Below are 16,111 nucleotides of genomic sequence, written 5' to 3' on the forward strand. Positions count from 1 at the left end.
ATTTCTAAGTGGAAAAGCCTTTAGACAGAAATCCAATGAGGTGGCCTGTTGCCAAACCCACCCCTTTTCTGCCTACCCCGTGGAATCTTGTTGAAGTAGAAACCTTCAAGAGGTTAGTCCTCCCTGCCCAGGCCAGCAGGCCACGTGCCCACCGAAGTGTCAGAAACCGTGGCAAAGGCCCTGTCTGGATGTGGAGGTGCTTTTTGAACTCACTCTCTGCAACATGGCAGGACCCACTGTGGATCTGAGCCTCCCAGGAGATGGAAGGTCTGATGGTCAGGGCTCTCTCATTCCAGCTTGACCAAGCTGGCAGCTAGAATTGCTTAATGAAAAAAAAAGAGTGGTTGCAAAGATGGAAGGTGTCTCACAGGTCCACAGGGCCAGGAGAAAGTTCAGGGCCAGGAGAAAGTTCTGGGCCAGGGTCTCTGAAGATGTCAGGACTTTCTGTCCGTATTCAGCACAGCTTGTGTTTGTGAGCCATGACTTCCTGTCCCTGCTGCAGACTGGCTTTCTCACAGCTTGTCCATGAGCAGGCTCATGGGCAGCCCACAGCACCTTTTATTAAGTCCTCCTCCTGTATCCAGATCCTTTGGGGTCAGATGTGGTTGGGAGATCAGAGCACTTCAGCTGTTAGAAGAAAAGCAACCATACATCAACCATGTATTACTTAATAACCCAGCAGGGTCCTGGGAAGCACCTCTCAGTCAGACTCATGGACATCTCCAGGTTACCAGGGAACAGTCTTTAAGTGGGTTACTGCATACTACCAGCAGCCTCATGTCAGTCAAGGCTAGTTTTGTAGCCTTTTATGTCTACTGTAAATGTTTTAAAAAAAAAAAAAATGCCTGCAGTTTTCAGAGCTTCTGGATTTCTGAATTGTGGATGAGGGAGTGTAGACTTCTTAGAGATCCATCAACCTTGAGCAGATATAATCTCTCTACTTGAATATTCATTGGAATAACCTTTGTACCTGAATTTCAGCTGAAGCTGAAGCTGAAGCTCCAGTACTTTGGCCACCTGATGCAAAGAGCTGACTCATTGGAAAAGACTCTGATGCTGGGAAAGATTGAAGGCAGGAGGAGAAGGGGATGACAGAGGATGAGATGGTTGGATGGCATCACTGATGCCATGGACATGAGTTTGAGTAGGCTCTGGGAGTTGGTGATGGACAGGGCAGCCTGGCGTGCTGCAGTCCATGGGGTCACAAAGAGTTGGACGTGACTGGGGGACTGAACTGAACTAATCTGACTTTCAGAGCTGATTTTCCAGGAGTGAGACTTTGATGAGTGTAGCTGTGGTCAGGTGGCCATTCTTGGTCCAATCAACTGAGGCCCCTTGAGGCCTGGTTATGAGGCTGTGGTGGGGAGAAAGACTCTGACTGGTCTAGCTGCAGTCAGGTGGCTGCTGCTGGTCCAATCAGCTGAGGCCTGGCTGTGGGTCATGGTGGGCAGCTTTGGAGATAGGGAGCCAAGCAGCCTCCTCAGTGTGGGTATCTCACAGAGGGCCAGGCAGGGCTTGGATGAGCAGCTATGATGGCCTCAAAGTTAGCTAGTCTCCACCTTAGTAAGACTTTGTAACCACTGGCAGAGAGAGAACAACAAAAGCACGAAGAACCACAAGTGTCCTCTTCACCATCCTGGCCCTAGAGCACCAGGGCAAGTCCTCCAAGCCTCCACCAAGCAGATGTGGTGGTGTGGCTCTCAAGCTCCCAAGCCTGTCTCACCTTCCCTGTTTGCAGCTTCTCCATCAAGTGTAAGTCCTGACAACAGGTGAGCCAGTGGAAAGCTGGGACCCACCCTAAACAGATTGAGGGCAGGAGAAGGGGACGACAGAGGACGAGATGGTTGGATGGCATCATCGACTCAATGGACATGAGTTTGAGTAAGCTCCGGGAGTTGGTGATGGACAGGGAGGCCTGGCATGCTATAGTCCATGGGGTCACAAAGAGTCAGACACGACTGAGTGACTGAACTGAACTGATCCCAAACATCTTCAATCCAGATTTCATCTTGGCACACATCAGCCAGGCAAGAGGGATATTCCAAGCTTCTTTCCTTAGGGTACATGGTTGTATAATTTTTAAGAAACTTTTACCTCCCTGTATACAACTGAGAGCTTCCCTGGTGGCTCAGATGGTAAAGAATCTGCCTGCAATGTGGGAGACCTGGGTTCAGTCCCTGGGTAGGGAAGATCCCCTGGAGGAGGGCATGGCAACCCACTCCAGTATTCTTACCTGGAGAATCCCCATGGACAGAGGAGTCTGGCCAGCTACAGTCTGTGGGATCACAAAGAGTCAGACACAACTGAGCAACTAAGCATAGCACATACAACTGAGGATGTAAGAGTGTTGATACTGCCCAGAGTTGAAACCCAGCACCTCATGTTATTTATCAGAAATTAATTGCCCAGCCAGGGCAGCTCAGAGGGGAATAGTCAGAGAATTTTGAGAGGTTCTGAGATGCTCAGGTTTTGTAAAGTTTATCCTGTGTCCCTTTGGGTGAGGGGTGCCCTGATTTCTGAGTAGAATCCTCAGAAAAAGAGATGGACAAATGGAGTGAGTTTCAGCTGAGCAGGAGAAGGAAGTGTTACCTCTGGGCTCTATTGTGGGGCTTGAGGCTCTCCAGACTGCCCAAGCCATGAAGGACAGTGTCTGCAGGTGGGGGAGTAGAGTTGAGTATACCTTCTTGTTGGGTTCATGTCAGAATCCCTCCATCTGAGGTTGGGATCCCCTGATTTTCAGAGTCTCTACTTCCCTGATGTTCACATCAAAGAACCTGGGTAGACCATCTTCATCCCTTTCAAGTCTGGTCTTTCTAACGTACCTCAAAGAGCCTCTACTTTCCTACCCAAATCCCATTTTCATTTCTGCCTAAATCACCGTACTCAGAAGCCAGAGAAGTTCATAAAAGTGGTTTGTTTTCAGCATGATATCTTTGGTACCTTTGAGTCCCAGAGTTCTCAATTCAGAAGGAAAACAGTGATAAACCAGGGTTTGGCCCTGCCCACCAAGGGGCTCTGGGTAGCCACACATATTCTCTGAGCCTCACGTGCTCAGCTGTAAGATGGAATGATGACAGCACCCTCCTGAAATGCATAAACACTGCTTAGCATGCTGCATGGCACATAGCAGATAATGTTATTTATGACTTTATCATCATCATCACCATTGTCATTATTACTGTAGTTGAATGAATCACCTCAAAGCTCAGTTACTGCAGATATTGAGGTAGCTCCTCAGTTTAAATGTAATCCTTCATTTTGAAACTGCTTTGGCCAAGGGATCCATCCATACAATGAAACACTGCTGCTGCTAAGTTGCTTCAGTCATGTCTGACTCTGTGCAACCCCATAGATGGCAGCCCAACAGGCTCCCCCATCCCTGGGACTCTCCAGGCAAGAACACTGGAGTGGGTCAATGAAACACTAGAGGAAGCCTAATATGTGGAGAAGGTATATCCATCCATTCAAGATTGGGGCTCTGTGTTGCCCCTCTCCCAGTGGCTCCCTGACATGCTCACAGGAAACCTCAGGGTCCCAAAGAGCACCCCAAAATTCTTGTCGAATTAGCCTCTCAGAACTTGATCTCAGTTTACATTTCAGTCTCCCATAGTTCTTTCACTGACCATCTGCCGGTGTCCAGCCCCAGCAGGATCCAGGATCCTCAGGATGGACAGCATCAGTGAGAGAGAAAGTAAAGGAGAGAAAAAGAGGCTGATATTCCTTGGTCTACACAGAAAGCCAGTAAAGTCCCTGACACAGGACTTGCTCTGTTCACAGAGGCCACAGGTGCCCTCTCGATGGAGCAAAGACGCAGAGCGCCTTCTCTCCAGAGTGGAGATGCAGAGCGCCTCCTCGATTGGGTCTTAGAAGCCCTGGCAAAAAATTGGACTCAGAGAGCCTCTGTGCTCCAGGGAATAAGCCTGAAAAAGAGAGAGAGAGAGAGAAAGAAAGAATGACATGGGGAGACCCAGCTTAGGTGGAATGGGGTCTGCAGCCCTATTTTCAAAAGCAGCTTTTATACCCTGAGTTACACATTTCCAGAAGTGAAAGTTACAAAGTCATGCAGAGTCAGCTCAACATTACATCAGTTTTACCTTTATCAAAACCAGGACATTTTCTGCATAGCTTTTCATAAACAAGGGTCTTATGTTATGTACATCATCTTCTGGCCCTGTGGCCTATTAACATTTTGTAACTCTTTCTTGATAAAGGTTGGTCAACCAGAAAACCTGCTTTCCCTTTATCTTTCCAGTCTGCAGTCCCCCTCAGGAAACAGAGCTACATTCTTATGGAGCAAAGGTGCAGTGGGTTACAACAAAGAAAGAACTTATTAACTCAAGGGTCTTATGCTGCTAATGCCAAGGCTACTGCTTGTTTTTCTTGCATACCAACTATACTAGCTATGCACTCCCAGGCGCACATTGGGTAAAGAACAAGAAAACTCGGTAGCAAACATTGGCTCAACAATACAGTATTATTCTAATAAAGCTCTTTTATTGCTCGAAGGTTATGCTTGGGGTGTTGTGAACAATTGTGTGCATTAGTTGCAAGAGTATGGATAAACCTGCCAAGCAAGCTAAAATGGTAACAGAGGGGTTAACGTTAAAATACTCCTTTCAAGCCCAGGAGACCTATTAACTAGAGCCCTAAGTTGATTTTCTTCAGAGGAAGGTGGTCGGGGATAGCCCCCTGTTAATGTCAGAAGAGTTGGTGAAAAGCATAATATAGTAAACAGTAGACAGATAGATTTTGGTTTCAGGGTAGATGCTCAAGCGGGTCCAGGGAGTCCCTCGAGTCCTGATCCACCTTGCCTGTCAGGTCTCCTCTGCATGACCTTGTCATGGGTGGGATCTCCCGTGCTGGCTCCTGGCAACCATCATCTTGGGTTATTCCATCTAAATGGAGGGACAGCTGACCTCAGCCTGCCACCTGGGGGAATGGAGCATTCTTTCCAGTATGCCTGTCCTCTGACAGCTCAGATCAGACCTATGAGTATTTTCACTGTCTGCCTCATCAGGAGTTTGCTATTTATTTGTCCACAAGACCAACTACCAGGGCCTTGAAAAGCACGCATGATTCATCTTTCTTTCCCAAGCAGTGCTAGAACAGCACCTTGTGTGAGAGGTCCTCCATCCACATTTATTAAATGAAGCACTGTTACTTTGCTTACTTGGGAAACTACCCTTCACAGTTGATTTTTCCCCCCACAACTAACTGGAACAGCCAAGTTGAACATGTGCACTCTACCCCTATAGCTTCTTTCTAGTGTTCTAAGACAAGATTCCCAGGGGACATGTTGGTCAGTAGCACTACATGGAGAGCTCAATGCAAAGCTGTTGAACACAGTGGCAGTTTAGTGAATGCCACTGAATCAGAAAAGTGAGCCTGGGCGAGGCAACGTGTCTGCTCTGACCAGACCTCTCCAGCTAGGATGCCAAAGTCTAAACTGAGGCCGTGTCAGCTCCAGAAGCCTTTTGTTTTACCCCTGCCTTTGTTTATCTGAGGCCACCAGAAGGCCCTCCTGGGGAAGGCTCATAGTGGAGATAAAAGACTTGGCAGAAACAACGCAAAGATGTTGGTGTTTCTCTCTCTGGAAGTTCTTTTGCAAAATAATCATAGAAACTGCATTAGAATTGGGTGACTGAGAGAGAGAAAATGGTACATTTATCTTTCTCAATTACCTACAAAAGAACAAAATCCATTCGTATTATTATTTTTTTAAGTCCTCTTTTCCCTACTTCAAACAGTGCCTTGTGTGAGAGAGGTCCTCCATCCACATTTATTAAATGAAGCATTGTTACTTCACTTCCTTATAACAATGTAAGTCCTAGCTTACTGGACGTCCTAGCTAATGCAATAAGACAAGAAAGGAAGTAAAAGGTCCACAGATTGGGGAAAAAGAAAACTATCTTTGTTTGCAGATGGCATAATAATCTATAGAATATCCAAAAGAATCAACAGAAAACAAAAACTTCCTGGATTATAACAAGGTTGCAGGATACAACATGTACAAAACTCAGTCACTTCCTTATATAATAGCAATGAGCAAGTGGAGTTTGAAATTAAAAACACAATGCCAGGGACTTCCTGGAAAGTCTAATGGTTAAGACTCTGCTTCCCCTACAGGGGGCATGGGTCCAATCCCTGGTCAAGGAACTAAGATCCTGCATGCCATGCCTCACAGCCAAGAAGTAAAAGGAACACTACTGAAATTCTTAAAATACAAACACAATGCTTTTTACATTAGTACCCCAAAAATGAAACAATCAGGTTTAAATCTAACAAAATATGTATAAGATCTGTATGAGGAAAGCTACAAAACTCTGATGAATGAAATAAAACAATTATATAAATGGGGAAATATTCCATGTCAGTGGAAAGATATCAAGATGCCAGTTCTTTCCAGTTTGATCTATAGATTAAGTAATCCTGGTCAAAATACCAGCAGGTTATTTTGGGGCTATCAATGAACTGATTCTGAAGTTTATACCGAAAGATGAAAATATTTACCAAGTCCTTCTGTGAGGCAGATCCTGGGACTGACCAAAGATGAAAGTTTGACTCTTTGTCCTCCAAGGGCTCCAATTTCCATCAGTTCTTTAATCTAAAGGTAATTTGCAATCCACCCCCTTCAAACTTACATAGCAAAAGGACTCACCTTATAAGAAATCCCAGACAGTAGGATTTGAGGGCTCTAATGGAGGATGCTGGGAGGGATTGGGGGCAGGAGGAGAAGGGGACGACAGAGGATGGGATGGCTGGATGGCATCACTGACTCGATGGACGTGAGTCTGAGTGAACTCTGGGAGTTGGTGATGGACAGGGAGGCCTGGCGTGCTGTGATTCATGGGGTCGCAAAGAGTTGGACACGACTGAGCGACTGAACTGAACTGAATGGAGGTGTGTGCAAAGTGCAGATGGAGATTGCAACTCAGAGGTGGCATGAGAAGAGAGGGCTCTGGAGTAGATTCTGGGGTGCCAGAAATATTCCAGAAAGCTAAGTGTGTGGAGGAATTTCCAGGCAGAGAGAACAATCCAGGTAAAGGTGCGAGATCATGGCATGTTCTGAGAGCTCATTTGGTTTCAGCAGCAGCAGCAGAAATCAGGGTTTCCATCATGCCTGGGGAAATGGCTCTTACAAGTTGTCCTAGAGACTCATGTGTCCCCTTCTGTTCCTTATTCCTATACCATTTCTTCTAGGACCTTCTTGCTGCATAGCACAGCCCCGCAGCTTTTATCCAATGGCTGAGGAGCACTAAAACTTCAGCAAAAGCTGCTACTCTGGAGACACCCCAGGGCCGCTCCCCTCGCTGGGAGGCCGCCTCCTCCCCCTTCCCCACCCCAGGCCCACCCTTGGTACATATTCAACTTGCTTAGAGGTTAGCACTCTACAAAATGTTTGTTCAGCCTGGTGTTTTTAGTACTTTAAGGAAAAAGAAATACTGTATCTTTGCAAAGGATAAAGAAAACAACGTGAAGAAAAGCCCACAGTGCTCTCACCTGCATGTCGTTCCCCCGAATCAGAGGAGGGTCTTTTTCTATTTTCTGGGTCACATGTTCCAAGGGGTGGGTGCAGCATGTGCCCTGTACCTGTGACCTCAGTCCCATGCCAACTTCTTGTCTCTTGGACTGGCCTGCGCCTACAAGCATCTGCACCCCACCTGGCGCCCAAGACCCTTCCCACGTCAATGTCCACCCCTTTCCCTCCTCAGATAAGCCATGTGAACTCTACTGCTCACCCCTCGGGAAGGAGTCCCCTCTGCTGGTGGCCGATAGAGTCCTGGACGGCACGCCCTGTGGGCCCTACGAGACGGATCTCTGCGTGCATGGCAGGTGCCAGGTGATGTGTTTTCCTTGTGTCCTTGGCAGGGTTTTGAAGGGGAGGCTCCCTCCAGGGGGAGCTTGGGGTGGCAGAGGCCTCAGGAGGCCTGGGTGAGTGGACTTTCTCAAGAAGGCATCCCGCGGGTGGTGTTGCCTCCTGTAGCCTGGCACCCCTCCCTCCCTCAGCAGTGACTGAGCCAACCAAGATTTGAGGTGCTGAAAGAGCAGTGGCAACATGGTCATTGCAAACATCTTAGAGTAACTTTGGACATCATGACAAAGGGAAGAGCAGGTAGGCTACTAGGTGGACTGGAGGATGTATATGAATGTGTATTGGGGGGCAAGCTTTGCTTGCTTAGCTACCAAAGATATAGTACAAGTGAGCTGATGCCTTCACAGGTGGTACCTAAGGAGGTGAATATGCCTGACTTTAGGGCTCCACCCACTGGAATATGATCCACAAACTCATCCTGGTGTTAGATGTCTGTGATTCATTAGTGTGATGAAAGATGTCATTTAAGAAGGCAAAAAGAGGAAGGAGAGAGGATGCCAATCATTTTAACTGTAGTGGACTTTTTTCCCCTTGCAAAGTCCAAACTAGTCTAAGACTGGAATTTTTCAGGGAAAAACTTGATAATGTCCAGATTCCTTTGGCACTGCGTGGCTTTGTTATCAAATATGAATATGTGGGGGGCGATAGACACTTGGTGCCCAAGAGCTTTGGCCAGGCACCCTCCCAGGGAAGGAGGGGTGATGGGCCCTCGGGGCTGCCATGTTGTGGCAAAGAATGTACAGAGCCTCGGGCAGTGTGAACCCGATCTTATCATTATCATTGAAATGAGAAATTGCTGATGGTTCTGCTTCTCGGTAAACCTGCTAACAAGCACGAGATTTGTTTCCGTCCTAAATTATAACATACACTTGCAGGGGTCACAGTGCGGCCCAAGTACGTATGTTCCTTTAGCAAACATATCCCAAGTTAAAAGCACGTGTGTTCTTTAAAGCAGCACCAGCTGAGCCACCTCCAGCCTCTCAGCAGCATTTTCTGCAGTGTTCTTACCAACGTGGAAACAATTCTAGGCATCCTGACATTTTCTGGCCAGCGGAGTCCATGTTAAATGGCCATTCATGATTTCAGCTCTCGGCAGTGAGTGCCAGTGTGACCTTTCCACGACTTTAGTTCTTATTGCAGCCTTTTCAATTAGAGAGGCTCCCCTATGCCATGACAGCAAAACTCTCAGCCCTTTCGTGAGTACAGCTGGGCACTCATGAGGCCATCTAAGGTATTCGAATAGCTTTAAGTCTGGTCATCAGTGTACCATTGAGCCAGAGCCTGGCCTGCACTGGAGTGTGACCGGGATGCCATGTGAACACTTGCCTTTCTGTTCCCACTTCTATCCCGTTACCACCTCCAAGTCCATCTCACATGGCTCTTCCACCATCTCCATCATTATATTTACTCACCCTGCACTGAGACTGGTGCTGACCAGCACAGCCCCTCCAGGCAGGGGCACTGGGGAGTGCAGAGGCTCAGACAGTGGCCCCTTTCACAGTGCACTACAGTGGATGGGGTTCATGATCCTTGGAGCCTCGCCCTGACAGTGGGGAGACCCGTGCCTGTTCTTGGAAGTACCATCACCTCTATGTGGATGCCCCCCAGTGACCCACTGCCTCCAGGCAGCCCACCAGTCCTAGCAGAAGGCCACTGTCCTGGCGGGTGGCACCAGCACCTACCAGCAAGCACCTCATGAGAGAAACTGGCTTTCTGAAGGAAGTTAAATCCCATCTGTAATTTTTCTAATAGTGCTCGTTCTTCAGAGGGAATCTGTGAAGGTTAACTTTCGCCCATGGTTAACTCAATACACACAGAAATTCAAATTAGTAATGTCAGAGTTAATGAAATTTTATAATACTATTAAGCATGTTTAAGTAAGACTGTAAGAAATTAAATACAAATATAGTATTTATGCTTAGTTATAGTGATTGCCAAGGTGGAAAGTTCTGGATTTCTGTGGTGCTTGTAAATGAGTCAGGCAAGGAATGTTGCTTAAAGAGAAGAGAATTATTAATAAAAAGAAACCTCAGGGGGTTTGTGAGCAGAGGGTCTGACCTGTTCATCGATGCCATCACCTAATTCCAGTGGATAAAAGGTAGAAATCTTCCATACTTTATGTAAGACAGCACTACGGAAATGTTGCTGTGGTTAACTTGCTAGCTTTTCCTGCTGTTCTCTGCAGCTGTAAATTTTGCTATTTTAGGGTAGCGGAAGGAGTTCTGGGAAATTCTGAGAAGCATGGTGACTAGTTGGTGGGGAACGGCAGGGACAAGAGGCTCCAAAATGGCCTTTTGAGAAGATTCCACTGAGCTCCAAATAGCAGGCTGATTCAAACCATAACATGAAACATGGAAATACCATTTTACTCTGTTTTATGAGGACCAAGTTGAGTTTCATTTCATTGAGTCACAAATTACTTAACATGCTAAAGTGAAACTTAACAGCACTCATAAAAGTGGGAGTGAGTTGGGAGAAGAAACACAAACATTGTCTATTTTTCAGCAAGTCCCTATAAATCAGGAGTCCCGTCATTAATGATTCCTCCTGTTGGCCTCCAGAAGCAAAGAAATCAAGTTAATATGCCTCTAATGTGCAACTTGCCTCAAAGCTGCTGACCAGTAAGGGGTGAGTCAAACAGCTGAACACGTCTGGGACCAGATGTGTTTGGCTTCATCAGCTTATGTACACTTGCAGCCAATGAACTCTAATTGCAGTCACATTTCCTTGGGACCCTAGCTCATGTATGGATCCCTTGTTTGACGAACAGCAAAACACCTTCAGGGCCTGTAAGCTTCTTCAGTGAAGGGATGGTGTCTGATAATCTGTATTCTCCAAAGAGCTATCTTGAAGGACAGACAGTCTCTGATTGCATTTCACAAAGGAAAAAAAGAAGACTGGGTGGGTCCCTGGCTCTTAAGGACTTAAGTGATTCTGGAACCTGGAGCTCATTTCAATGGACCATTTTCAATGTCCAGAATTTATTTATCTCTTATTTTGGGTACAGTGGTTTTCTATTAGGCAAGTAGAATTACTGATGGGATTTAGGAGATTTATAAGAGACTCTAACTTCAGAGTCTCCTCGTGTAAAGAAGGGGTCACAAGCATGCAGGAAGCTCTCAGTTGAGTTCAGTTCAGTTATTCAGCTGTGTCCAACTCTTGGCAACCCCATGGACTGCAACACGCCAGGCTTCCCCTTCCATCACCAGCTCCCGGAACTTGCTCAAACTCATTCCCATTGAGTCAGTGATGCCATCCAAACATCTCATCCTCTGTCATCCCCTTCTCCTCCTGCCTTCAATCTTGCCCAGAATCAGGTCTTTTCCAATGGGTCAGTTCTTATCAGGTGGCCAAAGTATTGGAGTTTCAGCTTCAGCATCAGTCCTTCCAATGAATATTCAGGACTGATTTCCTTTAGGATGGACTGGGTGGATCTCCTTGCAGGAAGCTCTACTGGGTGTTTATGTATAGGTAGGCCTGTGTTTCAATATGCCCACCTGGTTGCTGCTTTTCACCCTTCAGCTGACACCCTGAAGTGTGTGATTATTGGTACTGGACCTTTACCCAAAGCAGTGCTTATACCTCTGATGTCATACCCTGCATCCCTTTCACCTGATTAACCTCCCATAGCAACTTTCAGATTAAGCCTGTAGACTAAGCCACATGGTCACCCCTCTTCCATCCCAGGACTCTAGTAACCCAATGGTTAAGGCAGCATAGCATGCACCATGGTGGTGAAGAGAAGTAGAGGCCATCCTTTGACAAGAAGGCAGAAGTGGATGGAAGTTTTACTGAAGGAACAGAGGCCAAAGCTGAAACAGATGGAGAGTCACAACCAAAGAGAAAGCAAGAAGCTTGAGGAAGTCTAGGACTTGGGAATGGAGGGTGGAAGCGAAGAGTTGGCTGAAAACAGTGAGTCACGGTTGGTGACCATGCCTGGCCTGGAACTTGGAGCTTGACGCGCTCTTAGGGAATTATCTTCAAGCTTTTCCCCAAAGTCATGTGATAAGCTGTTCAAGGACAGCTGGAGCAGGGAAGGGACCCCAGTGTTCGAGCGCAGTGCCCACCCTCTGGGACTAAGGGCAGAGCCCAGCTTCCCTCCTACCCAGCCCGAATGGAAGCCTGCCACCCTGCATCCAAAGTGGCCCGTCACTTGGCCATCTGTGCCTCATTCTCAAATACAAGTGGTCAGCCAGAGATCATCAGCTCCCTGAAGAAAACCAGCAGCAAGAATGAGAAAAGACCAAGAAAAACAAACAGGAAAACTGACCCTGGCAAAAAAATTGAGATAATTACAGAATTCTGTATGCAGCCAAATGATCAACCAAGCATGCAGGCAAAATAATTTTGGGACATGGAAGAACTCAGAAATTTTATTTTCCATGCATCCTTCTGAAGAAATGAGGTGCAGTTTAGCAGTTTAGGATGAGGGTGAAGGCCAGAAGGAGGAAGATGAGCCCAGCAGGACTTGGTGGAGCAACCCGGGAGCCCGGGAGAGGCCAGGAGGGGTCAGCATCGCTGGCTGAAAGCAGCAATTAAATTTAAAATAAGAAGTCAGAGATGTCCCTCTAACAGCAGAGAGAGAAGGGCAGTGGTTGGAAGATAGCTATTAAGCTGAAGAAAGGAAGTGCTTCTTATCTCAGCCAGGAACATGAATACAAATGAGGACCGCTGAAATCTGTGTGAGGAAGTCCCAGTTCAAAAATGAGAAGGTGAAACTGCATGGTTGAGGGAATGGTCACTGTGCTGTCCAGCTGTTGGTGCAGAAGAGAAGGCAGAGGACTTGGTTTGAAAACCGAAGCCTCCTGTTTCCCCAGCTTGATGAGAGTTCAGCATTGGTATGCTTTTATTGCACATGCATTCTGTGCTCTGTACCACACAGGCCACTGTGTTTGGGGTGGACAACAAAACAGAGGTTCATAAGACACCCTCTTTCCTGGGCTTATGGTCCGTCTGGGGGAAGATGAGACTGACTCACGTGAAACCCTAATGACCACAGGTGAAGGTATGATCAAGAGCCAGTGAGAGACTGGGTTTAGAAAGAGCAGAAAGAACATTCCATGTGCTGGGTGGTGCACTGGGCATGTAGTGCTCGGCAGGACCAAGAGGGTCCCTGTCCCCACGCACGGCGCAGATGAGGAACATGTACACTCACAGACCTGGTCATCCCCTCAGTCTGGCCCACGTGAGGAGGGAAATGGGGTCATGGAAAGTAAGCTGTGGGCGGCATGGCAGGGCCCTGTGAAGAGATAGAGCTGGCCTGGTGGAGATGGGGCAGGGCCAGTGCTCCTGGCAGAAGACAGGGGTGTGCGGGTGGGGGGGCGGCATTCCAGAAACAGGGGCGGGTGTGGGGGAGTGCCGTGGTCCAGGCTGTGCGAGGGCTTGGCCGGCGGTGGTGGGGCTCCAGGTTTCTTCTGACGGTGGAGCTCGTGGGAGCATGTGGGAGGCAGTGGGCCATGGTATGTGCCAGGAGGAGGGGGAGGGCAGACGAGGGGTTCAGACGAGATTGAGGAAATGTGGGCATGCTCTGCAGGCAGTGGGGTCCATGGCCACTACCCACTCATCTTCCCTGGTGAGGGTCAGTCCCGGAGCAGAAGAGCAAAACCCCGTGCAGTCGGCCCTTTGCTGAGTAATCAGGCCTCACCTGGGTAGTGGCCATGAGCACAGATAAGAAACAGGCACTGGAGGGGTCGCAGGGCACCAAGCTCTGAGCCGGCACCTGAGTGAGTGTATTAGGAAGAGGACCGGAAGTGGCCTGGAGGGCTCGGGTCAGGGCTGGGAAGGCAGCCGCATCTGTGAGTTCCAGGAGAGTGGGCGGAAGTGTCCTGAACTGAGAAGTCTGGAGCCGGCAGCTTTGGAGGAGGAGCCAGTGTCTCAGGGTGGCCACACTGAGGTCAGTGTCCTGGCTGGAGAGTCAGGGGGAGTAAGGATTGTCAGCAGACCAGCCCCTGTGAGCCTGGGTGGGGGGCAAGTATGAGGTTTAAGAGCTATCTGCACGTGAGTGATGGTTGCAGCTTAAGGAGAAGGTGACATTACCAAGGAAAATCAGGAGCAGAAGGGGCACAAGAGCTACCCACTTCTGCAGAGTCCAGGGCAAGAGAGGAGGGGAAAGAGCCATCCATGGGGCCCGAGAGAAGCACACAAGAGTTTGCCCCCTTCTCGGCCTCTGTCTTAGCATCTTTATTCCCGGTCTGGCACATAACAGGCACGTGACCATGCTTTGGGTGAATGAATCAATGCACAGCACAGATGGGGCGTCAGATGCTAAAAAGTGACAGGCCAAAGATGAGGATGGAGACATAGTCAATGGATGTGGTGACCAGGAGGTTATCTGTGGCTGGTGATCGTCCATCGACAAGGGCAGGATGCCGGGGAAAGCATTCAGGTTTTCCAGCACTGAAGTGGATATTCCTCACTTCTGTGCTGTTCATGGTCCATCCTTTGCCCTCCTCCAGAACACAGCCCTGAGTACTAATGCTCTCCTAGGCGTTTTGCATGTTCCATAGGAACTGTCTTTACTGAATGAACTTGTGCCTTTCCCGCCAGGTCCCAACCACCCTGAACCTTCAGTTAAGTACTCCCTGGACAGTGTCCTCCCCTTGGTGTCACACGCACCCTGGCTCATCAGCAGAACAGAGCTCTGACCAGCGGATGCTGACTAGCAACTGCTTTGAAAGCTCAGAAATGGGTAGCAGGTTTTCCTAGTGCCTGTAGAAAAGTGATCCCTGGGATAAATGGGAAGATGCAAGAGTAAATTGTTTGGAGTTTCCTTTGGTTTTGTCATCTTGTCCTCTAGAACACCAAACCTCATAAACACAGTCATTAAATCTGTGACAGTCAGCATCTGGGTGGGGGGCGGGGGGATCGGAGAATCCAGCCTCTTCCAAGTATATAATGTGTTTCTTGAACTACGCTGTAGCAGAGGGAGGAAATACCACTGTTGGCAGATTAGTTTGGCTGTTGCCCCTTGGTTTTCAGATTCACTGCTGTTCAGAGACATGCATGCCCTGCATGCCCTGCCTTTAAATGCAGTTGTCATCTAAAATAATAACAGGCAGAGAGCACAGCACGCAAAACTGTCCCAGCCCCTGGGTGCCCCAAAGAATTAACTTACAGGGTGACCCTGCCCGCATCCCTGTGTGTACCTGACCTGAGAATCCCACGGGGACAGACCACGACCTGCTGCAGGTGGGGCTGCTTGACAATACAGGAGAGCCCGCCTGCACATGGGCCTCTGCACTCGGCTTGTGTGCGGAGAGGGAAGATGCGGTTCTGCAGGCCTTCTCCTTCCCCTCTGCCTTTTCTGGAGAGGAGGGAGTCTGTGGCAGAAAAGGGAGAGATGACAATTACCTGTTGAGCCCTCCTCTGCTCAAATCGGAGGAGGGGTAGCTTGTTCCCTAGCCTCATAGAAGGAAGGTGGCCCAGGAGCAGGCTCCATCCATCTCAACAGGGCCCACCTCTCATCTGGGCCTGAGAGGTGAACTTGGGTTTCTCCAACTAGAACAGAGGTAATTTTTGCAGCAACCCTCAGAGACTGAGGTTAATACTCTTATTTTTAGAATGGGAAAACTGAGGCTTGTATCCAAATGTGTAACTCTCCTCAGTTCACGCATTAGCATTTTCAGAAGAGAAGCTGACTGCCCACTTGCCAGGTAGCTTTGCCCTAATCCAGAAGCCAGCTGTCTACAATCTGAAGTCATGTCTGAGGACACTTCTGTTCTGAGAGGTGAAGTTTTAACAAAAGAAGCAAGTGTTTGCATGCAGATGACATGATCCTTTACATAGAAAACCCTAAAGACTCCACCAGAAAATTACTAGAACTAATCAATGATTATAGTAAAGTTGCAGGATATAAAATCAACACACAGAAATCCCTTGCATTCCTATACACTAATAATGAGAAAACTGAACGAGAAGGAAACAATTCCATTCACCATTGCAACGAAAAGAATAAAATACTTAGGAATATATCTACCTAAAGAAACTAAAGACCTATATATAGAAAACTATAAAACACTGGTGAAAGAAATCAAAGAGGACACTAATAGATGGAGAAATATACCATGTTCATGGATCGGAAGAATCAATATAGTGAAAATGAGTATACTACCCAAAGCAATTTATAGATTCAATGCAATCCCTGTCAAGCTACCAACGGTATTCTTCACAGAGCTAGAACAAATAATTTCACAATTTGTATGGAAATACAAAAAACCTCAAATAGCCAAAGCTATCTTG

General features: G+C 47.8%; 1 protein-coding gene across 1 annotated transcript in view; it reads left to right on the plus strand.

Moving 5' to 3' along the window:
* Positions 1-16,111, plus strand: part of ADAMTS17 (ADAM metallopeptidase with thrombospondin type 1 motif, 17) — a 409,319-nt gene that overhangs the window by 270,536 nt on the left and 122,672 nt on the right. The window contains exon 14 of the mRNA XM_010845854.1: positions 7,713-7,840. Coding sequence (XP_010844156.1) covers positions 7,713-7,840 — 128 coding nt within the window. The remainder of the gene's footprint in view (positions 1-7,712; positions 7,841-16,111) is intronic.

This window comes from Bison bison, unplaced genomic scaffold, assembly GCF_000754665.1.
Source record: "Bison bison bison isolate TAMUID 2011002044 unplaced genomic scaffold, Bison_UMD1.0 scf7180017864224, whole genome shotgun sequence".
Taxonomy (NCBI): domain Eukaryota; kingdom Metazoa; phylum Chordata; class Mammalia; order Artiodactyla; family Bovidae; genus Bison; species Bison bison.